Source organism: Lepidochelys olivacea (genome assembly GCF_965140295.1).
Source record: "Lepidochelys olivacea isolate rLepOli2 genome assembly, chromosome: 11".
In the NCBI taxonomy this organism is placed as follows: domain Eukaryota; kingdom Metazoa; phylum Chordata; order Testudines; family Cheloniidae; genus Lepidochelys; species Lepidochelys olivacea.
Window position 1 is genome coordinate 21528456 of NC_140421.1, and position 26688 is coordinate 21555143.

The 26688-nt window shown below is 39.5% G+C and overlaps 1 protein-coding gene across 1 annotated transcript in view; it reads right to left on the reverse strand.

The window, feature by feature from the left end:
- The window catches only part of LRP1B (LDL receptor related protein 1B), a gene marked incomplete at its 5' end in the record, with an annotated part of 885246 nt that overhangs the window by 274904 nt on the left and 583654 nt on the right, over positions 1-26688 (reverse strand). Inside the window, 7 exons of the mRNA XM_084642729.1 lie at positions 575-703; positions 3448-3567; positions 5830-5952; positions 11032-11181; positions 11438-11551; positions 17410-17529; positions 21067-21195. Coding sequence (XP_084498855.1) covers positions 575-703; positions 3448-3567; positions 5830-5952; positions 11032-11181; positions 11438-11551; positions 17410-17529; positions 21067-21195 — 885 coding nt within the window. The remainder of the gene's footprint in view (positions 1-574; positions 704-3447; positions 3568-5829; positions 5953-11031; positions 11182-11437; positions 11552-17409; positions 17530-21066; positions 21196-26688) is intronic.

Sequence of the window (26688 nt, forward strand, 5' to 3'; positions counted from 1 at the left end):
ATACCTACAGACAAGAAAGTGGAGTGGTACCAAGAACAAAAGATGGGGAAGCAGCAGATTATAAAGTACCAGAAGTAGAGATGAGAATAATTAACATGACTAAATTATAGATACAATTGTATCTTACTCCTCTATGAAAACAGCTAATTTCTGTGATTTCAAAAATATACTTTTTTCTTGCTAAAAGCATGTAAAATGCATAATCAATAATAAAACTTCCACTGTTGTCTAATATGGTGAAAAAAGGAACAAATATTTATATTTGAAACATATACAATGTGTTACATATAGTGGACTAGATCCTCAGTTAGTGTCAATCAGTATATCTTCACTGAAGTCAATGGAACAATGATGATTTAATTAATCTGAGGATCTCGCCCAGTGTATGACTGACCAATCTCTACCCAGTGATGATTTACAGTATTTCATATGTTGCACCATACAGCCAAATACTCCATCTGGTAGTGGGTAGAAGGCCCAAAGCGGGAAATAAAAGACACCAACAAGTACCATGAAAAGAGAAAACGTCAGAATATATTTTTAAATGTACAAGTTTGGCATAAAAAGCACATACCGCAGCCGGCTGGAGAGAGTTCATCACTTCCATTAGGACAGTCCCTTTCACCATCACAAAGCCAGCGTTGGGGGACACAGGCATGGGAACCTAGGCAGCTGAACATATCTGCAGCACAGGTTACCGATCCTGGAAAAAACGCTACAGATTAGGGTTGCTAAATCCAAATTGAATAATTTGTGTGAGGTTTATAAATAATAGTTCTAGGAGAGCGCTTTTTTTGTTTCCCTTTAAAAGAAAGATGAAAACAACAGATTATCCTCTGTACGGTACTCTAAAAATTCAGATGAGGATTGTATTCTAAATTAAAGGTTTGAATATCTACCCTTCCTTCTATATACGTTCACCCTATTCACACGGTCATTCACCTTTTTTGTAAATGAAAGAGGCAAGCTATCTTACTATACTTTATGTAGTGTATTCAGAAGAACAATTTTAGAAAGCATAGACAGATGTTTTTGGCAACTACTGAGTATTTGGATTTATTGGAGAAGGAGCCTGATCCTGAAGGGGGTTCTAACAACCCTCAGCTCTGCTCATCACTGTCAACTCCCACGGCAGCTCAGGATCAGGCCACAAATCAGGGCCCAAATGCCCAGTATTGAACAATGAATGCGAGGTAAGAAGAATCCCAACAGTTTCAATGAATGTACTTCTTTTTCCTGGAAAATTCTTTATATTTAGCACTTTATAAGACTTTTACCAGCATAAAGAAAATAATTTTTCATTGCTAAGGTTGGCTTTTTCATGTTTGTTTTAAAACAGACTTTCCTCTAGAACAGATTTTTATTTATCCTTTAGTACTTATTAAAGACTTTTTAAAGGGATTGCTTTTATGTAATCCATCATTATTATGTCTCTTCTCAGGTATAACAAATTGGCATATATTAAGGAGAGAAAGTAGATTTCCATTCACGCCTTTGAACGTTTAATACAAAAGTTAAATGAACTCACAGAATTTATTTTATGATTCATTTTAATTATTTTAACCAAGAGGAAAAACAACTCATGTTGCTTTTATTAGACTGGCATTTCAAACACTTCTGAAGTTAAATTACGTTATGTTAGAGATAGGTACACTTCAAATGTTTCAGAGAACTGGGAAACCCATACGCTTTCTGACAGCCCTGTTCTACCTGGAAACTATTTGTCTCCTGCTCCTAAGATGAAATAGGGCCTTGTCTCCCACTCCACAGCATTTTGTCTTTAAGTAATCTTCAGAGATACCAGATAATTCTGTGACAGAGCTTTCATCCATAAAGGGATCTATGACCAATGCTAAGTCATAGATAAGGAAGAGAGGTAACATCTGAACAACTTAAAAAAGGAGTGGTGGCTTTTATTGATTTGTTTGGTCCTCCTTTTTTTCACTTTTCCTATTTTTTACTTGAAGTTGTGTATTTAGTGGGCATGCAGCCTATTGAGCCTCAGGCCATGAAGTCTCTTAGGTTTTGACAATGTACCATAGCAGATATGTCTGAAGTACCTGCCCCTTCTCTCTTTACACTGCCTTCACTAAACCTGTTGCGGCCTGGGGGGGGCAGGCGGCATGAGGGAGGGGGGCAGTGAGGCGGGGAAGAGTAAGAGAGAGGGCAATCTTGCTTGTTAAACAGATATCACACCAGATCCCTCTCTTTCTAGTAATTGTGATGGTAACAGATGAAATTGAGTCCCATACATGAGGGATTCTCTACTTAATTGCACTCTGGAATACAAGGGACATATCTGATTCCCCAAAAAAGGTAAGATATGAAGAGCTATGGATTTTCAGAAAGACACCAAGATTCAGAAGGATGCTGGGGTTTGACTAAATATGGAAAAGACAGTATCTAGTGAAAATAAAAGAAAGCAGCAGGAAACAGCACAGAGACTTTTGATAGGCATTAGGCACCGATCACCAAAATATAAAGGTATTTAGAACAGGGGGCCTCTTTACAGTGGTTGGCTCAGATTTGGAGAACAGGCAAAAGTTTGGTTCTTATTTTGCCCAAACTGGTTCACCATATCTACATCAGTGTGGTGCCTCCTGCTGGTTGTCCTAGGAATTAGCTCAATTCCATCCTGGAGCGCCCTCTGCAGGCCAGTGGCTCACCTGTCTCAGCCCCCCATGTCTCTCCTGGACCCCAGTGCCCCTTACCCTGGGGTTCTGCCCCAGCAGTACCCCTGCTCTGGGTCTCCCCTCCCAGGGGAATCCCCAACCCTCTCATCCACCTTGCCTCAGTGGCTACTGCCAGTCGTCATCTAGCCCCTACTCACTGGGGCAAACTGCAGTCTGTCATGGCCACTCATCATTGGCAAAGAGGTTGGACCAACTGCCTCTGCCTATCTCTGGACTGCACCTCCCTTCCCCAATACCTGCATAGGCCTTTATCAAGGCCTCAGCCTAGGGAGTTGCCAGGCTGGAGCTCCACAGCTCCTCTAGCCTTTCCGCAGCCCTGCTCCGCTCCGCTCCGCTCCAGGTACCCTTTTCTCCCAGACAGCCAGGCCCTTCTCTCTCCACAGCTAGAGACAGACTGACCCAGCTCTTCCCTGAGCCCTTATAACAGGGCCAGGAGTGGCCTGATTGGGGTGTGGCCCCAGCTGTGGCTGCTTCCCCAATCAGCCTAGCCTTTTCTCTCAGGAGCAGGGTAACTGCCCCGGTACACTACTTTATGAAGCCAGACCCACAAACTACACACTCCACTCACAAAAATGTATCTGCCTGAGGCAGAAAAATCATCTGTGCTCGAGAAATAAAGACAATTAATAGCTTATGGTTAAAGAGCATGACCTAAAGGTGCTGTACATTCTCCACTCCCATTAATTTCCGTGCAATTGCTCTGCACGTCCCAAAAATATGATGTGATAAAATAAGTAAAAATTATAGTACTCACCACAAATAGCATCACTCTCATCTAAGCCGTCTCCACAGTCATCTTCACCATCACAAGTCCACTGCTTAGAGATACATTTGTGTGCCGAGCAAGCAAACTGATTCCATGAACAGGATGAATCTGGGGAAGATATCAGCCACTATGCTTGTTATGTTCACAGTAAAAGTGAGTTTCCTGCATGCACTAGCATAATGTAAAAGCTCTTCCTTGCTTTTTAGAGCTGTAACTATAGATGAAACTATACTATAATTACGTCCCTTTGGAATCAGAACTCAGGATTTGTGTTGGTTTCCAACTGATTTATGTTCACTAATACTTGTAAAAAGGACACACAAAACTTTTAAATTAAAATAATTTAAAATTATTTTATGAGTAGGCTGAAGGTAAGAACTTTTAAAATAAGAGAACAGTTCATGCATTTCACATACATGTTTTTGCTATGGCAAACCACTTTGCAATTATGGTAATAAGTGCAGAGACAAGTAGTCCAATTCTTCAATCATTTCCATCATCTTTGTATTTCACTATTTAATTACATCTTGAGAAGACTTCCATGTTCTTTTTCTCATCTGGAAAATTGGTCTATATTTGCATTCTGTTGTTCTAACTGTTTACTTTTTTGAATACATTGGGAAATAACAATGCTCTGCTTCAATTCAAAATCAATCTGCAGTAGAATATCAAATAAATCCAGTTTCATATTAAGAATTTCATTTAGAAAACTTCAAGTCTCCTTTTTCCATCCTTCCCACAAGAATAAATGTAGTATGATTTAACTGATAGAAAAATAATTTCAAGATGAATAATAGAAAAAAGTCATTTATTACTGTCTGAATTATATTAAACATTGTTCACACTATTTTCTAATGGATAAGAGCAGTAAACTGGAAAAAGGTAGCCAAAACCAAAAAAAGGCAAATGGGTTTCTTAATATTTTTTAAAGTAATGAAAAACAGAAAGCCTAAAATGCTTGCTGACAGGCTCAGCCTGGTAAATGGTGTCTAGGTCTGACCCTTCTGCCTTTCATGGGGTAGAGTTTAACTCCTGACCACACGATGAGTGGAGAAAAAAGAACACCGTGTACACAGATTTCAGGTTTCAGTCTGGAGCAAAAAGCAACTAGGAAACAAATGACTGTGCCATTGTGCTAGAATTTAGTTCTGTAATGATGAGACTAGATTGGTGAAATTGCAGAACATGAGGGGAAAAGACCAAATCTCATTATGATCATAAATCAAATTTTCCTGGGTCTGCAATAAAGCAATACTATAGAATCATGGATATTAGAGAGAGAAATTACTTAGGCCTGGTCTACATGCAGAGTTTGTACCAGTATAACTTTTTTGGTTGGGGTATGATTTTTTTTCTTTTTAAAAATAAGTTATACTGACACAGGCTCAAGAATGAACACAGTCGTATCAGTATAAAGGTGTCTAAATACCGTATAGCTTAGTCCTCTCTCCATCCCAGAATAAGCTTTACTACTATAAACACCTTTATAATAGTATCACTGTGTCCAGAATGGGGGATTATACCGAGTAAAGTAAATTGTTATCGCTGCAGCATTACAACTTTGGTGTCTAGACAAATCCTGAATAGGTAATTTTCTCTATCCTTGTTTCCACTACAGGATTTTCATTTTCAATTGGAATTTGCTTTAAAAAAGTCCAAAAGGAAGTTGTTGCACACAGAAGATAAACAATATTTTGCTCTGAAAATGGAAAAAAAAATATATTAAGTTCAATGTATGTAAATCCAAGTACTTATTTCACAAAGTTCTATAGCCAACCTGTCTTGAGGTATATATTCCACAAACAAAGATAGGCTAGGAAAACATTAACTGTCCATGAAGTGAGCCAGGCAGAGGGTTTGCCCTAGCTCAGAAGACCTGCTGAGAATGGAGGAATAGCAGTAGTAAAAGCCTTCTCCTTCTACCTTGATTTGGGCAGAAAATTGCACCATTTATCAAGTTACGACTATTTATTTCCCCTTTTCATTACCATGGCAGCAGCAAGCAAGTTTGTGTTTGGATTTACCACTATCTTTAGGCCAAGCTGAGGGGAGTCTGGGTATTGCCATCGTCTCTCTCGACAAAGGTTGGACCTGAGAAGTTTAACAACAGACATATTCCCTAAAAGTTTCCCAGTAACTATCTATAGAATAAAGATTACTGATTTGCAGTAGAAAATTCTAAAGTATTGAATGCATTATATTTTTCTCTACCCTTCTGTCTGGATTTCAAAGAGTTCATTAATAAAAATCATTGAAATAAAATGTTAGATAAAGAATGAATACTTTTATATAAAAATATGAATTATAAATCTTCTTTTGCACATGCATATCAATGGTTTTAGTAGCTAGAACAAGATAAAATGCTCTTACCACAATGCAATTCATCAACTCCATCCTCACAATCTTTTTGTCCATCACACAGCCATGTGTTCAGAATACATCTTCCACTAGGACATCCAAAATAATTTTCTTCACATGTGCGTTTGTTTCGAACTGTGATAAAATAAAGAATGTAATGTAAAATGGTATCTACTAGGTATGATTAGGAAACTAATACAATTCCACTGAATTTCTCAAAACTAATGGAAAAGGTTACTTTTTTTTCCAATTACCCCCAAGAGTGGCCGCTTTTTCAATGAATTTTTGATATTTTTAAAATTTATTTTTGTGAAAATATAGTTCTCTGAAAGGAGACAGATTGCTAGCTCAGGAAACTGAACTATTCTATACAGAGAACTAGTAATAGTAGTGCATGTTTCCCCACACTTCCCCAACAATGTATCTCAACTTGACCGACAAGAATATAGGGATATGGGGGTAGTTCAATCTAGAGGCCAGATGCTGAGCTGACATAAATCAGCATAAGTCCATTGATGTCAATGGTGACATGCTCAACAGAAATATGTTTACTTATACAATCTGGCCCTCCAGTTCCATCCTCAACTATCTGCGGTGATCAATAGGATTGCCAAATTATGGTAGCATTATCTGTGAAATTCACTGGAATCTGAACTGACACCATCAAATCATTTCAGATAGGCCACTACACAGCTTTCAGATGGTTACTTTTGAAATCAATGTGAAGTTTGCCATTCACTCATCAGTGGAGCCTTGGTCGCTGTTGACCTTGGTTCGATCTGGTTTTCTTTATTTATTTTTGGGTGGGGATGGGATATATACATTCATATTTTACTTCAGTAAAGTGGAATGTTCTACAGAAGGAAAGATGAAAGTATGCATATTTAATGAGTGAATTCCTGACACAGATGCAAATACAAATATATTGACTGACACAGTCAATTCCAAAATCTCAAGCAAGTTTTCTCCCACTGAAAATAAAATTGGATTACACTCGATTTCAGATGAACTGCAGAGGTTCAAGATCACTCAGGTTCAATGCTACCTTGGTTTTCTACTTCCTCCTTTAGAAACTCCTGTTTTCACATGCCAGGATTATCTTTGTTGGTATCTTCTGTATTGATAAAAAATGGTGAAATCCTGACCCTACTGAAGTCATTGGGATTTCTGATACAGTCTTCAATGGGTCCACAATTTCACCCAGTGAGTCCAATCCTTAAAATATTTACTACCAAATGAAGGACCCAATTCAGTAAAGCATCCCTATTCAGAATAGCACTTGAGCACATACTTAAAGTGGTAGATTTATAACATGGAACTCATTATTAAGCTTGTGTTTAACATTTATTGCACTTGTGAACAGGGATGGATTAAGCACGAGTTAAAGTGTTGGGCCGCAGTGTTTACTTCTGTGAATAGTTCCATTAATAAACATTACGCTTCGCAGTAAATTTTTGTGGGATTGGGTCTAATGTTTGTTAAGAAGGAACATGAACTATTTAACCATAAAAACAAAACAAAAAACCAACCAAACACACAAACACAAAGCCTAGTGATCTCAGCACAACATTAATTAAAAAGGAGAGAGAAAAAATGTCAGCTAGACCATGAAGAAAGCCATGTTAACTTTTCCAACTGTATCAAAGAGATAGAGGGAGACAAACAAAATATCAGCAAAACAAAAGCTTCTTTCAGAATGATCTATCTAGATATTTATATTCCACTAATCACTGTAGCATCTGAGTGACAAATAGAATTTGACTTTGTACAGCACTTTTAAAATGAAGGTAACCCAAATGACTTCCTAATTAGTAGTAAGAAATGGTAGTACTAGGATCATGAGGAAAATGAGGCAATTATCATGAGTTCAGAAGAAATTCTCACATTAGCATTTCCCTCTTACACATGAGGTTTGCCCATCATTACTACCACTACCAATTAAAAAAGAATGGTTCAGACAGTAACTTCATATAAACATTTAAAATGTTGAATACTTATCTAAAGTTCATCCACATTTGGACATTCTGGATTTTTTTTAAATACTCTGTTAAGTTTTCATAAATCCAAGATGGGGCCCCATCATCCCTTCTTTTCTGAAATAAGAACGTATTTAGAAAAGAACACCTTCCCTTGGTATTGAGGTGGAACTGTTTCTATTGCTCTGAGAGATATAAATAAGAGGACTTCTTGGTGTAATAATTCCCCATGAGATGGCTCCCTGAAGAGGAACAAAGCAGAAGAGGCTGGGAGTAGGCTCAGTATACAATTGGATAGACTATCTCATCAAAATCATGTTAGCACTCACTGGTCTTAGGTACGGAGTTCCATACATATGTGAAAAAAAAAAAAAACATTAATCAATTTCCAAAAAGAAGGGATGTTGCTTCTAGACTCTTGGGAGTGGGTTTACATCTCTTATCTGTCCTGCCAAAATGAGTGTTTTGACCTAGGAGCGAACTGTGATGTATGGGAAGTTGATGAAGATGGTGTTTTCTTATGAAAGTTTTGCCTCTTTCTGAAAGGTTAGGATAGTCTCTGGTGGCAAGAGCATGTAGGAGAAAAAGGTCTATGCAGTGTATGAACTGGTTATCTGATATGTTTCCTTTTAAGGGCCGTAGGGTATGAAGTGTGGCTTAAGAAATCTTCAGTGTATGAAGGGCATCATCTGTTTTGAGCTAAAAAAGCCCAGCCCTTTAAAGGTCAAGTCCTCCACCATGAATTGAATCTTCAATGGGAAGATAGAACCCTGAACCCATAAGGATCTTCTCATCACCACTGCCATAACCATTCATCATGGTGCAGTGTTTGCCACATCTTGGGCAGCTTGTAGGCTGGTCCTGGCCAGCATTTGGCCCTTGGTCACCAGAGAGGAAGATTCTTCCCTCAACACAGGAGGGAGTTTGTCTATGAATGTCGAGAACTTCTTATAATTTAAAAAATGCTATTTGGCCAGCAGAGCTTGATAAGTCACAATTCCATATTGCAAACTAGCTGACAAGTACGATTTTCTGCCAGATAAATCCCATCTTTTAGGCTCATATTACTTTGGTGTACTCTTATTTGGTTGTCTTGACTTTTTAATAACAGCTGTCACCACAAAGGAAATGGCACCAGATATGAGTAAAATAATAATCGCCCCCTGCCACGAGCACAGGAGCTGCTGTGACCAGAGTCTGCCAAAGAACTCGACCAGGGTCCATAACAGCATTGTTGATTGGAAGGTTATTTTATCTGCAGAAGAAGACTGAAAGGCGTCAATCAGTTTTTGAATAGATTCCTGAATCTCCTCAAGGGCAAGTTGCAAAGAGTCTGATACCCTCTTAAGATGGTCTTGAAACTCTTTAAAGGCTGTGGCCTACTAGGAGTGATCACAGCCTCATCTGGTGCTGATGAGTATTTCTCGTGGGGGCCAAGAAGTCAGCAGAGTGAGATGGGATCTCTTTGTCTAGGTCCTCAGACTGAGGAGACGCCTGAGTAGATTGTTACTCAAGAGCAGCACTGTAAGTCTGTTGTTGCAGCTGAAGAAACTGGCATTGAAGGCCCATGAATCGGTGTGGACATAAAAATGCTCAGTACCATGGGTAAAGATGGAGCCAGAACTACAGAAATCAAACTAGTGGAAAGTATTGGAGATTCTGATTCTTGTACACTTGGAGATTCCCTGTTGCTTTTTATGCTATCAGCACAGTATTGTGCAGCACAGCAAACAGCAGAGTGTAGGTGGAGAATGATGGCATTGACAATACCAGAGTCATCAGTACTGGTGATACCAGAGCACAAGATTGGAGCCTAATGGTACTGAGGAAGTAATTCAGGAAGTTGACAGTACCAAATTTCATGATGTAGAGGGAACTTGAGATGATGCATTACACGTTGGGACTTTTGTGTGCTGCTTCATTGTTGCAGATTCAATACCAAGATGGAATCAAGCCTCAGCAGTAGCCTTACGGGGCCACAAGGACTCTCTTGAGGTAGACTGGTGTGGGAAAGCTCTTCTTTTCTTAGAGGAGACCTTAGCTGGGGATCTGCCTCTCCGCGCCATGTACCTTCTTTGCATAACATCATTTTCAGTCTGCCTCAACTTCAGGGCTGAAGACGAAGCTGACAGAGCCTGAGATGATATAGACCCCATTCTGCCTGGAGTACTTTTAGATACCAACAGGTCATATACAGGTGGGTCAAAGGACCCATGGTCTAAAGCCAGTCTCATCAACCCATCCATTAAAAATATTTGGAGGCAAGCCTGCCTGGATTTTCAAGTCCTTTGTGTAAAGGACTTACATAACTTACATTTACCGGGGATGTGCAACTCCCCCATACAAAATAAACATTCCTTATGCCTGTCATTAACGGCCATAGTATCTTGACATTAGTGACAATATTCATAACCAGGGGACTGAGATGTAGTACCTGGAAGAAAATAATAAGGATTCTCCTGGTAAAAAGGAAACCTACCCTGAAAACACTACAAGTTTGGTGCCAAGCAGCAAACTAACTACAACTGGGGATTAGGATAATATCTACAAGGAATGAAAAGAGACAGCTAGCTGTACGTTCTAAGGGACAGAGAACAGCTCCATGTCAAAGCCACCCTTTTATGCCCTAGATGAAGGGCATGAGTATACTCAAGGTATGTGCATGGCCCCAACAGACAATGCTAGCCAAAAGTCTCCGGTCTCTGACGTGCTCCAAAAGTAGAATATGTATACAGAAAAGCAATCAAAGGAGAACAAGATTAATATAATCACCAAAACAATAAACAGATAACTCTTAAAGTGGAACAACTCTCCTCAAAGCTTTGTACTAAGTACTTCAATCAAACACCCATGAAAGCAGAGGGGAAAAAAATCAAGCAACACATACAATTGACTATTAAAAGTTACTCATAGGCTTTGGGCAATTTTGCTGAATCTTGACACTTTAGACATTTTGATGATTAAAGTTCCAATTAAATAAAAATAATTAATGACAGACATACAATGGGGAAAAATACAGCCAAAGACAATGCGGTTTTCTTCAGAGGAACCTCAGCATTAATTAGTGATAATTTGCATACCCCCTTAACACAGATAACATGGGTGAAGGAGGCAACTTCTTCTGAATATCTTTACTTGTACATTAAACACATAGTACTGAATGGATACATATTTTTCATAGTTTCTCTATATCTCTAGTACAGATATAGATTATTATTATTTTTCTTTTCACAATTACCTGGGCATTTTAATTCATCTGTATAATCTCCACAGTCGTTAGATCCATCACATATCCATTCTGGTAGTATACAAAGTGAAGTAGAATTACAACTAATAAACCCTGTAGATTTTACTCCAAGCTTATAGAAATAAGTGCAGTCTGTGTTATCTGGAAAGAGAAAATAAAATACTACACCATCAAATCTATATATTTATAGATCGATCAATCGATCAATGTCTTGATACGCTTTGCAACATGGGTTCCCAGACTATATTTTTTAGGGGCTATTCAGCTTTCCTGAACATATTAGTATCCAAGATAACAGTTAACACAAATAAGAGTTAATTGCAGATCAAATGTGGATAACATTTTAGCACTTTAAAGAGAGACAGAGACAAATGTGACAGAAAACTGAATTTCTTACTGCAATTCTTTTCATCTGAAGCATCTGCACAATCAATGAGCTGGTTGCACTGTGCTGATTTTGCAATGCAAATCCCTTCTGCACAGAGAAATTCTGTTGAAGCACATGTTGAATCTACAAAGTATATAGTAACAAAAAGAAACAGTTACATACAGTTTGCATTGCTTTGAAAGTTTATAAATAAACCACTCTTTTAAAGTAACCATGCATTTAAAGAAAGGTTAAAGCATGTATCACAAGTAATACCTTTATGTGAAAAGGCCTTAGAAAGAGATTTGTTTTATTTCTTACACATAAATTATCACAAGAGTTGAGAGTTCATAACATTTGCTGGAAAAGAAAGAACAGGTGCATCAAGCTGTTTTGTGCATTTAATGTACCAAAGTAAGATTTTCATTCAAAATGCACATTGTGATTACAAATGCTCCACTAGGAGATGGCCTTCAACATGACAGTTTCTTCAGTACTATAGCTTTTGACATTTTAATATTATAATTAATTACAAAGATAAGCTAAAGCTGCATAAACTCTAAAATAGTCACAATACTTAATATAAAAATCATAATACTTTGCATTTCTTATAAGCACCTTTCATGTGAAGATCTTGAGCACTTCATAAACATTTACTTATTACAATATTTTAGTGAGGTATGTAAATACAACTATTATTATTTCCATGTTTCAGAAGGATAAACCCATCAGGTAAGTGACCTGTCCAAGTCACAGATGGGGCAGGGGAGAAAAGAAAGAGAGGCACTGTACCAACATTTCAAGTACGTCTAAGAAGGAATAACGACACTTCAAGAAAACACCCATGGCTGGCCTGTGTCAGCTGACTGGGGCTTGTGGGGTTCGGCTTTTGGGACTATAAAATTGCAGTGCAGATGTTTGGGCTTAGGCTGGAGCCTGTGCTCTGGAACCCTCAGACCCAAGCCCGAACGTCTACATGGCAACTGTATAGCCCCACAGCCCAGACCCCATAAGCCCAAGCCAGCTGAAACAGACCAGGCATGGGTGTTTTATTACAGTGCACATATTCCTATAGTGTAAGAGTGCAGGAGGAGGTGGGCACTCCACCTACAACCCACCAGGGTAGGTAGATTTCAACAACAAAAGGTTAGGAACCATACGTTAATTTCTACAAAAATTCATTATAACACATAACTCCAAAGTACGAGTAACATCTGTTTCCAGCACATCTAGGACTCAGACAAGTGTTGAGTAATGACAGTAAGATGTTATTTGCCTGTTCACTTCACCTTCTCCTTGCTGAGGCTACAGAGGGGAGTTTAAATCTGATTGATTGTGGCAAGACAAGCTTTCCTTGTTAAATATCCTGATCCTTTCTCCCTGGCAACTAAAATCTGTGTGGTCCAGGAAACCACAAAAATCTTTTCAACAACGCCTAAAACTATTTTTAAAAGTAAAAGGATATAAACATATCCATGACAGATCAGTTACTACTTTTTATTTGAAGTGTATTTATCAATAGGGTGGACAACGTAGTTTGGATAATTCAAATAATAACTTCCTGAACCTTCAACAACCAACTTGTGTCTGAATTTCAAGGAAGGATGGTTAACTCTTTACTTTCTCCTCCTGCTCCCCATAATTGTTGCTGGTGGTCTTCTGTGTAGCTGGGGACTTCCTCAGTACTGACACAAGACAGGACTAAGAATCCCAGAAAACACCAAATTTTTCAGAACTGGGGCTTCATAGCTGTGCTATACGGCATGGGAAGTATTTACCTGGGAGGCTTTATGGCTCATTTACACAAAATAGTTGCACTAGTTTAACTTAAACTGGTTTATAAACCAGAGCAATTAAATCAGTGCAACTGTCTGTGGACATTATAAACTCAGTTTATATCATCTTAAAATCACAACTTGAGTTAAACCAATGCAACTTTGTGTGTAGACCATGCGTCAGAGTCATGAAGTTCACTGTGCACATGAAGTTCAATGTGCACAGTAGTCCAGTATCTGCATGTGTTTCTAGAGACAGGGTACAAAGCCTTCATCCTCCTAAAGTATCAATCCTTTTATAAAGAGTGTTGCTGCTACCACTGGATGGGACAGAGAAGTCTCCCCATAACAGTGGTAGTGGGGAGAGAAGCAGAAAGTCTGGGATAGGTAGCTCTTTAAAAGCTTAGCAATTTCAATACACTTCAGATACACATCTGAACTTTGCATCAAACCAGAATTGTGAAACTCTAGAGGTTCATTCAACATTAATAAGGAGTCTTGTCAAGAACCACAGGAAGCAGTGTGTGCATTAGATTTAATCTCTGGTGAATAAACCTCTTAGATTCATTTGGAAATATTCACTATCTTGCTGCCATTCATCCATTAAGCTTGGGATGAAGTGCAAGCCTAGAAACCAGTATTTATTATTTGAAGAAACAGTTGATTTATTTGTGAATGAATCTTGATAGGAAAAAAAAGAAATGAAAAAAGGAACAGCATATTTATTTGTTACCTTTGGAAATGTCTTTAATTATTTTATTTCAGCTTGCTGTAGGTTTACTAAAATGTTTTAAAAGACTGCTCACTAAGAGATAAATCCTGCATGTACACCAAGAGCTCTTCTGCAGTAGAACAGTGCATTTCTGCATTGAGTTGGAGAGAATTTGGGAAGACCATACGAGATGCTCACTCCCCTGACACGAGAGACCAGCTCTGTCAGGGTGTCAGCATTATTCCCACTGCCACAACTTCAGAGAGAGTACGAGAGGCCCACAGAAAATAATCTATTAAAAACAAACAAAAAACACCACTTCTTCAGCCTATGGGTTCCACAATCCTACTCAGTTGTTACCAATGAAAGCAACACTAAACCCTGCATGTCTCACCTATATAAACAGAAACTTTTTTTTTATTTGAACTTGATTAAGTGGTGCCTGCTACAACAAGAAGCTTTTTTAGGGGGTGGGGGGGGGGAATGGCCTATCTATATATATATCAGCTTAAAATCACAACTTGAGTTAAACCAATGCAACTTTGTGTGTAGGCCACGCCTCAGAGACATGAAGTTCAATGTGCACAGAAGTTAGTCCAATATCTGCATCTGTTTCTCCTTCAGAGATCTCCTTCAAAGATCATGGATGGATGGAAGCCCTTTGATAGATGGGTTATTTCCTTCTACCCTCCTATACGCCATCCACTAACAGCAATCCAGACAATGGTAGTGAGAAAAGGGTTAACGGGACAAATCTAGGGGAAGATATGAAACACTGATTTTGCTTTGTTTGGAATATTGTGTTTCTTGGTCTCAGACCCACCAACCCTATGGCTTTTTCCACAGACTATGAGATTTAAGACTTTCTAGGGCTATGAGGGGAAACCTCTTGGCCCAAGTAGAAATCCCTATGTGATTGGCTTCCTCTTCCCATTCTCTGAGCCAGAGCAGCTAATCACAGCTGTTGCCTCGGACAGATACAGCTCTCCCTTTCAGGAGCAGACAGGAGAGTTAAAGCAGGGTAGGAGTGAGGAGAGGAGCTGCTGGGCCCATACCATTTTCACAAGATGGAGGGGTAGTCCTGCAGAGACAGATCCCTGCAGCCTAGGTCCAGTTCTGCTCTCTCCTCCATCAAGTGAAAACTATATCAATCTGCCCTTGCATTCTCCCCTCCAAACCAGCACATTATTCATAGGAGGAGAAGGGCAAGGATAAAGCAGCGTCCACCATGAGCTACTGGTTTTTTTTTTCTATTCCCTCTTCCCTACCTCCTTCCAGTAGAAAAGTGTGTTAGCTCTCCTACCCTCTCCACCCTCTGCTCCTGCAAGTCCAGGCATGGGGTGGGAGGTGCTCAACACACCTCATTACAGCTGCTCCTTCCCTTGACCCAAGCCTGGGAGGGAGGGTTAGAAGAGACCCCTACCATAGCTGTAACTTCCCTTAGCCTACAGGCAGGGTGCAGGGCACAGAGTGAAACACTGGCGATGGGAGCGGGGGGCGACACGGTGAAGTAGGCTCAGAGGCACCCTGCTGGAGGCCTCATGGTCTTGCCACACACTGTCCCAGGAAATGACAAGAAGAGAATCTTCCAAGATTGTGGAAGCAGCCCAGAGTGATTGTGGGGAAGCAGCCAATGAGAGAGGCTGCAGGGAGCAGTCATTCAGGGTCCAGTAGGAGCTGGAGGAGAGAGGTCTGTGTTTCTGGCTGGCTGAAAGAGCAGCAGGACCATGGACAACTCAGTGTGGGCAGGGACTGGGGGAGCTAAGGAGTTCCTGGTTTGCTGCTGGGACTCAGCCCAGAACAGTCTGCTGGCAGGGACCAAAGAAGGAGCTTCTGGCTGACTGCTAGGACTGAGTCCAACATAGCTGTGAGCAGGAACCGGGGAGTAAAGGAGCTCCTGACTAGCTGCTGGGACTGAGTGAGGGCTGCAAGAAGACAGTGTCTCAGGGAGCAAGCCCTGCTGGTACAGCCCCATACCTGGGCAGGGACGAGTTAAAGACTGTATACCCCAGAAGGGGTGTGTTCTGATGCACATATAGTATGTGAGACTCAGCTGCAGGGCTGAGTCACTGAAAAACTACCTGAGAAACCACCCACAGGGGTCACTAGAATTGAAAGATTGCAAACACACCCGACCAGAGGGGGGCACTCGCAAGAGATGGGTGCTATCCTGTTACAGGGAGTTAGAAAGCAGGGAAAGAGGAGAAGCAAGAAGTCAGTATGGCAGCCACAGGAGGATGGAGGGGAGATACACGGAAAAGTATGAGGGCCCTTCCTCCATTGCTGAAGGTGAGAAGCACTGCCCCCGAGTTCATCAAACCTCTGAACCCCTTACCTCCTTCCACAGAATGAACTGAGTTCTGGCCTCTCTCTCCTACAATTAATAATTTCTCTTTCTTCACTTCATTGTTTCCCCCATCCTTTTCTGAGGCACCACACTTTAGCACTCCCTTCCCCCTTCTCTGTGCCTTTCTCCCCTGCCCTGTACATACACCATCCCTTCCTTCCTTCTTTCTGACTTGGCATTCATGTAAGTGATTACAAAAATATGCAAATTAATGCAAAACTAATATCTAAAAGATTTTGCTCTGATGGTTCTGGCTTGAGATTTTGTCATAATTATACCTCTTTTGAAACATAACTCAGGATTTGTGTTGGTTATCAACTACTTTATATTCACTAACATTTGTAAAAGGACATTAAAATATTTATAGCATATGTATTTTAAAAATATTTTTTCCAATAAGCTTTGGACAGAGCCAAACTGCAATATGGCTGGGGAGAACTGACACTGAACATGGCTAGTGCAACCAGCAACATTATGTTTTCTCTTCATCCACAAAGCTGCCCAGATCCAGAATAGAGAACAAGACATACCACATACCACGCCCAGTATAACAAAGATGCCACAACACACATTGCTGCACAGAAAATCACAGCCACAACTTTTCCTGGAGGTTCCCACTGCCACAAAGCCCCATCTCACAAGTATGTGGGGCTTTTAGACACTATCTATCGAACCCTAATAATAGTCACTTAGACTATGACCAGATCAGAGGTTTTGGTCATGATGTAATGAAAGTTAAGTGATTCCCAATTAGTTCAAGTAAACACAATTGTACATACAAACCTAGACACTCTAGGATACAACCTTGGTTAAACCTAGGACTCTGCCATATGTCAATTTTTTTGGCTGGGTTTCACTCTTTTCACATTACTTCTTTTCATCTAATATAATTTATACAGGAGCCAACACTGTGGAAAACCATCTGGGTCTCTTGTGAGCAGGTGGGGGAGAGAAGGAAGGAATGTATCTTCACCTACACTTACCCAGGAATATTTCACAGGCGTCAGCAAGCATTGTAATATTTCTTCTGATCTCTCTCTCTCAATCTAGTGCATGCACACACATTTGGTTTAGAGCCAAACCACACAAATAAAAGCAAATAAAAAGTATAATTCCAACCAAAATTACACATACATTCTAGACATAGATAGAAGCAGCTGGCATTTACCTTTACAGTCCAGTTCATCAGAGTTGTCACCACAGTCATTTGTGCCATCACACATTTTGTTGTTTGAAATACAACGGCGATTGTAACAAGGCCTAAAACCTCTCTGACAGCTTCTGTTTTCTGGTAAAGTAAATGTAATAGACATTGTATATAGAAATTTTACACAAATAATAAATAAGCACTTAATTTAAACAAACAAGCAAACATCCCAGAGACATTTCCTTCAGAAATGTTCACGGTAAGTTATAAAAAAATATGTGAAACTAATAATTTACTGTCCAACTGAAAGAAGTTGATGGACAAACACATAAACCAGTCAATTATTCTAATACCTCTACCTACAGAAAAAAAGAATTGTAAAGAAAACCTTAACTTTCAATGTTCAACATCTTGTGATGGTAAGAGTTTATTTTTTTTATTAATTTGTTTAAAACATCATTCTGTTATAAATATAACTATGTTTATGTGGAATACACAAACACTGCTGCTCACCTAGAAACTGAAAAGATGCTGAATTTGTTCAGAAGCCAATGTCCTATACACATCTTGTCAAACATAATGAAGGTAAATTAAAGTAATAGAAAACATATTACTATTGTAACGGGGCAAGGCCAGATGGCTATAGAAAAGTAGTGGGAGATAGATATATTAACTCCAGGTAAACAAATCCCTGGTACCACAATAAGTTAAATGGCAGCTGCTCCAGGTCAATTAAGATACCTGGCGCCAATTAAGAACTTTCCAGAAGGCAGTGAGAACGATAGGTTAATTGGGACCCCTGAAGCCAATCAGGACTGGCTGAAACTAGTTAAAAGCCTCCCAGTTAGTCAGGTGGGTGTGGATGTCAGGAGCTGTGGGAGGAAGTTGCACTGTTGGAGAGACTGAGCAGTACACACCATATCAGGCACAAGGAAGGAGGCCCTGAGGTAAGGGTGAAGCGGAGCTTGAGGAAGTGGGGGCTGCTGTGGGGAAGTAGCCCAGGGAATGGTGCATGTCATGTTTCTAAAAGGTCAGCTACCATAGCTGATACAATTAGGGTCCCTGGGCTGGAGCCTGGAGTAGAGGGTGGGCCTGGGCTTCCCCCTTCCCTCCCCCCCCAGATTAATCACTGAGACTGGGAGACAACAGAGACTGTGCAAGGGTGGATAGCTTCTCCTCACCTCCCTTGCTGGCTTATGATGAAAATGGCTCAGTAGACTGTGACCCTTGTCTCTAGAGAGAGAAGGGTTATGTGGAGGGTCACAGTGAGCCTCTGAAGTGAGCAAAATCTGCCAGGAAATGCGGGAAACCATGGAGACAAGGACAGCTTTGTCACACTATCAAATGCTAGAATTGAGAGGGTAGCTAAACCGACCAAGTATGTTCATGCATGAAGTAAATCTGTATGGATTGCAAAGAAAAAGCTATGGCATCAAGACTCAGAGCTCTGGTCAACTGACTTGGGTTTGGGTTGCGGGGCTAAAAATTGCAGTGTAGACTTCCCATTGGGCCGGAGCCTGGAATATGAGACCCTCCCCCCTTGCTGGGTTTCAGAACCCAGGCTCAGCCTGAGCAGGAATGTCTACACTGCTATTTTTAGCCTTACAGTCCGAGCCCAAGTCAATTGACCCAGGCTTTGAGACTTGGCACTGTGGATTTTTCTTTTCAGAGTAGATATACTGTACCATGTTTAATTTTACACATGTGAATAGTAGAGCTTGTGAAATTTTTCAGGTGAGTAGATTTTTTGCTGCAAAAAATGCAGTTTCAGATCAACCAAATCTGTTCATGAATTTGCGAAATAGTTACTACTATTTTTTTCTGGCGCAATTTACAATATGGAGGAGGAAGTCATGATGGTGACCTTAGAAATTTTAATTCAGTGGTTAGGGCACTTACCTGGTATGTAGGAGACCTAGGTCCAATTCCCCCTTCTGCCTGATCTGGACAAGGGATTTGAACTTGGGTCTCCATGAATGCCCTAGCCATTGGGCTATGGGATATTCTGGGTTGGATTTTCCTCAATCTCTTTCCCTCAATCTCCTATTGAAGTTTTTCCACCAAGTCTAAATAATTAAAGTAATTGGAGAAGGGAGTTGAGCTTGGGTCTCCCACCTCCCAGGTGAGAGCCTGAATCACCAGACTATAGTCATTTTCACTCACTCTTCAGGCTCAATGACTATTCAAGTATTTTACACAAAGTGGAACAATTTCAATAGAAGTGAGCAAGAGGGGAAACAGGGGAGGAATTATGATTTTCAGAGAGACAATTCATTTCCTGGTCTGCTTGTGGAGTGGTACAGCTCTGTGCTGCTAGATAGAAAAGTTATCTTGTCTTAACTGTTTTCCCCTTAACTATCACCAACATTTTTTTTGTATTCTGTCCGCTCACTTTCTTGTTTGCTATGTTTTTTCCAACAATCTTCCACTAAAAACAATTCTTTTAGAATTACCTCCATATCAACGTGGTGCTATAATTATATTAATTATTTTGATCATGTAAAATATGCTAGGGACCTGTCAACAAGAACTTAAAAACACAGTCCTTATTTTCTGAGTAGCCCACAATCAAAGTTTGACAGAACACAAGTAAAGATCATAGATGGAGAAAGGGAAGAAGAACGAGAGGGAAAATATAGTATCACAAGATAACTAAACCTTGATGCCTGTTATTTTTTATCTTTTATTTTATTGTTACCTTTCTTCAACCTCATTCCTTGTAAGCAAGATGGTGAAGTGAGCTTGAGGCAAGACAGGTGACTTGATAAATGGTTTAGGGAGGGTGAAACAAATTTAAGGGGCAGTATAGATGAAGGCATGAAGAAGTTTGCAAGATGAATCTAAAGGGATATTAAGGATGGCATTACTGATGGAGTGAAGAGGGTGAGGAGTGACACATAATGAGACCAGTACGTAGGCAGAGGCTTCATGATGTTCAGCTTTGAATGTCAAGGAGTTTTAACTTAATGTACAGAATAATGGGCTGATGCAGTGGCTCAGCAAGGACTGTGACATGAGTGGGAAAGAGTATTTTCCTAACAACATTCTGGACAGACCGGAGTTGGCAAAGTGACTATCAGATATGTAGAAGGAACAGATTGTGGTAGATAAAGCTGGATATTGCAATGGTGTGGATGAGCAATTTGGCTGTTGGGACAGACAGGAAGCAACAGATTAGAAATGTGGTGGAAGAATAACAATACTTTCCTAACGTGTGGATGGAGAAGGAATGATAACCCCTTTACCCATCCAGGATGTAGATCTGCTTAACAGAAGATAACTGAGTTATCAGCTGTTACAAAGAACTGTAGTGGGGAGATTTTTGTTATACTCTACACTTATCTTTCTACTTTATAATACTTCCATACTAGTGTTTTCCTATTTTCAATCACTGACAATTTTAATGCAATTGTATTTAAAAGTGAAAGATAAATCTACATTGCCAGATTAAGGCTGAGAATAAGTAGGAGAAGATTTTCAGGTTTAGGTAAGTAGCTAGGTGGATTTCTTTTTGTTTTTGTTTTAAGACCAGAAATGGATGATATAACATATGTTGGGATTCAATGTACTTAATGTAAGCCAATGAATATAAAAACAATTTGAAAGACATTGAATTTAATATGAATAATGATGAAACCAAATTAAGAAACTGAAGTGACAATGTTTGAGAACACTTACCACAATAAAATAGTTTTTCATCCGATTTGTCCTTACAATGAGCAATGCCATCACAGGTCAGTTGGTAGTCAATGCATTCACCATTTCCACATTCAAACTCAGAGTAAATGTTGCATGTGGAGTTTTTAGCTAAACACACAAACACACACACAAAATACAAGTGTTAAAAAGCATTTTTAATAGTTTGCATTGCACAAGGAAATTAAGCAATATACAGTCCAAAACCAAATGACTTTGTCTGTGTTTTTGGAAACTGTGAATAGAAAGGTGTACAACTAGAATAATTAAACTTTCAGACTGGACTTGCTACCTAAACATCCCACAGCTGCTCAACTGATCTGCAGTTTCTGTGGATTTGATGAAATTGGGGATGGACTAAAGAGACAAGGCACACAAATTCAATGGCATAGCCCAGAAAGCCAATAATGTCACACAATCATACATGGTAACCAGTGTTTGCTAAATTGAGTCTGCTGAGAAGTAAGAAGACAAAAGAAGGGCCATATTGTATATCCAAATGAAGTCCTGACTCGTGTGGTAGTAGAGGCCTAAAATAAGGGGACTAAGAGTAAAAGTTGGATAAAAGAGAACCATTTCACCCATTTCCAAAGAACACTCTGCCCCAAAGTCCTGAATGCTATTCACCCACCACCCTTATTCTCTTTTGTGGGCTGAGCAGGTTGTAGACTGTGGATATTTGCCACTAAGCTATGTGTGCAGAGGAGCTGAGTAAGAGGAAGACAAACCCAACCTCATCAAAGTCCTGGTACCAGAGTCATAACAGAATTAAATCATATGCCTGACCTGAATAATGGGAACTTACTGGGGCTAATAACCAACAGTATGAAGGGCGTCATTGCCAAGAATGTTAGCAACAACTAGTTTCTGACTGAAAGTTCCCAATACCACAGTGAACGCTTTTTTCTTTCTCTTCTCTCATAAGAAATGAAAACCTCTGCAATCTTTTCAGCAGATGGAGCCTCCATGTCTGTCTTGTGAGGCAGAAGACTGGAACTTTTGTGGACTGGCTGCTCCAAGAGGGGCCAAAAACCATATTTATTCAGTAGACAGATCCACCTGACTCTGCTGAGAGGGAATGGAGGAGGAAAAGGAACATCGGACAAAACATGCACTCATTACAATAACTCCAACTATGGATTTTCCAGTGCATCATGTCTTCTTTAGTTATGTATACACTGGAATTTTTAATAACAGTTAAACCAGTGCTAACTAACACAATTGTAAATTCTAGTGTAGACACTACACAAACACTTGTCCCAGGACAGACACTTTGTTGTTAGCCATTTTTAATCCTAGGTTGCATGCTTCATTTTAAAAACACAACTAACAACAAATGTTTGTGTCATGCCAGCCCTTGTATTCACCACTATATTAATTAACATATGTTAAAACCTAACCTACAAAATTAAATGTAGACATACCCATTGTGTCTATCTTTTAGATTGTAAGCTCATTGGACATTGTAATGGGGTGAATCTGGCCCTTCGAGGCCCCCTGCTGGAAATCAAGCAGTCCTACCACACCCAACCCTAGGAAAGAGCAGGAGTGGTGGGTCCTCCAGGCTGCCTAGAGGGGCTGCGGGGAAACAGCCAATCAGAACCCAGCAGGATCATATAAAAGGAGCTGCTGGACAGAGCAGATTAGTCACTGGCTGGACCCTGGGCAGCAAGGACAGGTACAGGAGTTGCAATACCTGGACAGAGCAGTTGTTTGCTGGAGCCAAAGGAGCAAGGAAGGTGCCCTGGTTGATAACTATTTTAACTATCAACAGGGGTCACAGCAAGCAGAGCAAAGCTGAGAGAGTGCAGGTGCAGAGACACCTGGCAGGGGCACTCATGTGAGGTGAGTGGCCCCATCACAGACAGAGGTTGTCTTTCTTTTAGGGTATGGTACAGTAATGAGGACAGTGCTGGTGCTAACCAAATAAAAACAAATAATTTTAATTAGTTCCAGATGAGGTGAAACTAACCAAAGACTGTGATAGTTTTCCTAACGTATGGTTATGCATCTAGGCAAATTAGAGGCACTGATTTTGCTGAGGCTTCTAATTATTTTTATAACTCTGGGTTTGGCTCAGTTTTCCTCTCTCCTTTCCCTCACCAGCCCGTCATGAAATATCCCATGATGCATATTTTAATCTCTTAATGGAAGTGTTGAAATGCGTTGTGCCTCCTGGGTATTATTAATAACTCAAGATCTCTTCAATTGAGCACAGCCAAAAACTAAAGGAAAAACACCTTTATCACTATCCACCAGACGCTGCAACTAAAATCCCCAATAATATTTTATGGCTCTACGCAAATGTTCCGTCTGTAAACAAACATACTCTGCAGTGGTCAGGCAGATAATGTTCTACTTCTGCAGCTGAAGTGAAGTGATGGCCTGCAAAATTATCGCAGAAAATCAGTTGTTTACACCATACGGAGTACATCTGTATCTGCCACAAATCAACCACAGAAATGTGAAGTGTGAGCATGTTTTTAATCTGTTTACCAGAGGCAATAATGTAGTTATCATTTCAAAGGAAAACGTGTATGTATGTGTAACCTCTTGATTTCTGCTTTCTCTCACATATATTGACTTATCATTAGATTAATTAGCAACAGCAGTTAGGATAGTATTGCAGCATTTAAAACAATAATTTAATTGCTTTTGAACTTCATTAGAGCACACTTATTTTATAGGTATTGGTCTAAATGACTGAATTGTTGCTGAATGATTTTTTTAAATCCTGGGAGGTAAAGTACAAAAAGCTTATTTTGAGGAGGGGAAGGAGTTCGGTGAAGTGGTGATAACAATATGAAGATATTACCCTAATTCATGTTTTCCTACTGCTATAGTTCTGGTTGTTTTCATATCAGTCCCATTGTTTCATTCTAGAAGGAACAGAACTCTGTACTCTAGAAGATGAACCAGTCTGATTTGAAAGAATATTTCTATTTAGCTCCAATGTGAAGATAATTATGAAGTAAGAAGTGATGCACTGAAAACATGGATTCTGGATCAGGATAAAATCTGGACTATTCAGGATGGCAGTTTCGGTCAGAAATAACAACAAAAAAACCTTACAGGTCTATCGGACATTGAAGTTGAGAAACTCATGAGTCCTCCAAAGATTAGTTATGTGCATCTTAAAACATTTCATATGCCTTTCTTCCCCCATTTCTTATTATGTAGAAATATTATTAATTATTATTATTATTATTTATTATTTAGGATCCTGGGAATTACCATGCTGAATCAGACTCAGGGTCCACCTGGTTCTGTTCAATATCTTCATCAATGATTTAGATAATGGCATACAGAGTACACTTATAAAGTTCGTGGACAATACCAAGCGGGGAGGGGGTTGCAAGTGCTTTAGGGGGATTAAAATTCAAAATGATCTGGAGAAACTAGAGAAATGGTCTGAAGTAAATAGGATGAAATTCAATAGGGACAAATGCAAAGTGCTCCATTTAGGAAGGAACAATCAGTTGCACACATACAAATTGGGAAATGACTGCTTAGTAAGAAGTATTGTGGAAAGAGATCTGGGGGTAATAATTGACCACAAGCTAAGTATGAGTCAACAGTGTAACACTGTTGCAAAAAAAGCAAACTTCATTTTGGGATGTATTAGCAGGAGTATTGTAAGCAAGACACAAAGTAATTTTTCCACTCTACTCCACTCTGATTAGGCCTCCACTGTAGTATTGTGTTCAGTTCTGGGCACCACATTTCAGGAAAATTGCGGACAAATTGGAAAGTCCAGAGAAGAGCAACAAAAATGATTAAAGGTCTAGAAAACATGACCTATGAAGGAAGATTAAAAAAAACTGGGTTTGTTTAGTCTGGAAAAGAGAAAACTGAGAAGGGACATGAGAACAGTTTCCAAGTACTGTATGTAAAAGATTGTTACAAGGAGGAGGAAGAAAAATTGTTTTTCTTAACCTCTTAGGATAGGACAAGAAGCAATAGGCTTAATTTGCAGCAAGGGAGGTTTAGGTTGGACATTAGGAAAAACTTCCTATCAGGGTGGTTAAACACTGGAATGAATTGCCTGGGAATTGGAGATTTGGAGATTTTTAAGAGCAGGTTAGACAAACACCTGTCAGGAATGGTCTAGATATTTAGTCCTACCAGGGGACTGGATTAGATGACCTCTTGAGGTCCCTTCCAGTTCTAGCATTCTAATCTAGTATCCTGTTTCTGACAGTGTTCAACACCAGATGCTTCAGTGGAAGGTACAGGAAACACACAGTAAGCAGATGCTGTATAATCTTTCCACTTTAAAATCTCATCCTAATCCCTAATAGCTAGTGATTGGGTTAAATCCTGAAGCATCAGGATTTTATCCATTCCAAAAATTTTTTTTTGCATAGTCTATAAGTCTGGATATTCTTGTTATCCATATAAACATCCAATTTTTCTTTGAATCTTACCAAATTCTTGACTTCAGTATCTTGTGAAATAAGTTCCACAGACTAATTATGCACCAAGTGAAAAAGTATTTCCTTTTATCAGTTTTGAATTACCTACATTTCAATGTAAATGACTGTCCCTTTGTTCTTGTGTTTTGTGTGTGGGTGGGTGGGTATGTGAGAAGAAATAGAAGCTCCTGATCTCCCTTCTTTATATACTTATATACATACATATGTCCCCTCTTATCTGTCTCCTTTCTAAGGTAAACAATCCCAATATTTTCAGTCTGTCTTCATATGAAAGATTTTCCAGTGATCATTCTCATCACCGTTCTCTGAACCCCCTCTAATTCTGCAATATATTTTCTCATATGGGGTGACGAGCAGTTAACAGTTTTCTAGATTGAAACATAGTGACTCATATAATGACACTACAGTATTTTTGTAAGCCTAAAGTTAAGATTGCTTATTTTTCACATAACATGAGGACCTTGCATGAGGAGGCACAAGGCATACATTGAAGCTGTGCCAATTAAGGATTATAATGCTTTTGGGACATATAAATGCCATGCCATGCTCCAGACTTAATTATATTGGGGAATTTATTGCAAACCAGCTGTATGACCCATTCTCTCTCTCTCTCTCTCAGTTCTGAACCGTAGGTCATTACCAATACTTTTAGGGCTACACAAGACACGTGCTTCTTTACATAGTTACTGATGTCTTAATTAACATTTTCAGGAAATACTGCAATTACAATCTCAATTGATCACTACTGGCATTGATTTCACAGCTAGACTAAAATCTGCTGCTCAGTAAGTGTTACAGGTTTAATTAACATCTTTGTTACCACTACAAATCATCTATACAACTCATTATATCTCAATTATATAGCCAGTTAGAAGTGATTTTGCAGAAAGGCCTCCAAATCTAATGCACATTAACGGTGCATTACTTGACTTTAGATCAACTGTATCTACCCTGTTATGAAAGAAAAGTTTTAATTTCCATCCTACTACATAATTAAATACAAGCAAAAAGGATTTATGTTATTTTAAGGACCTTTTCATAATAAAATATAAAAGGACCAGCTTTAAACCACAGTGTACCATGTGCATGTGCTGGGTGTGGGGGGAAAGGATTCGGAGGATGTAGGACTGATCTGCAATAATTTATTAATACTGTGTGTGACTGGTTA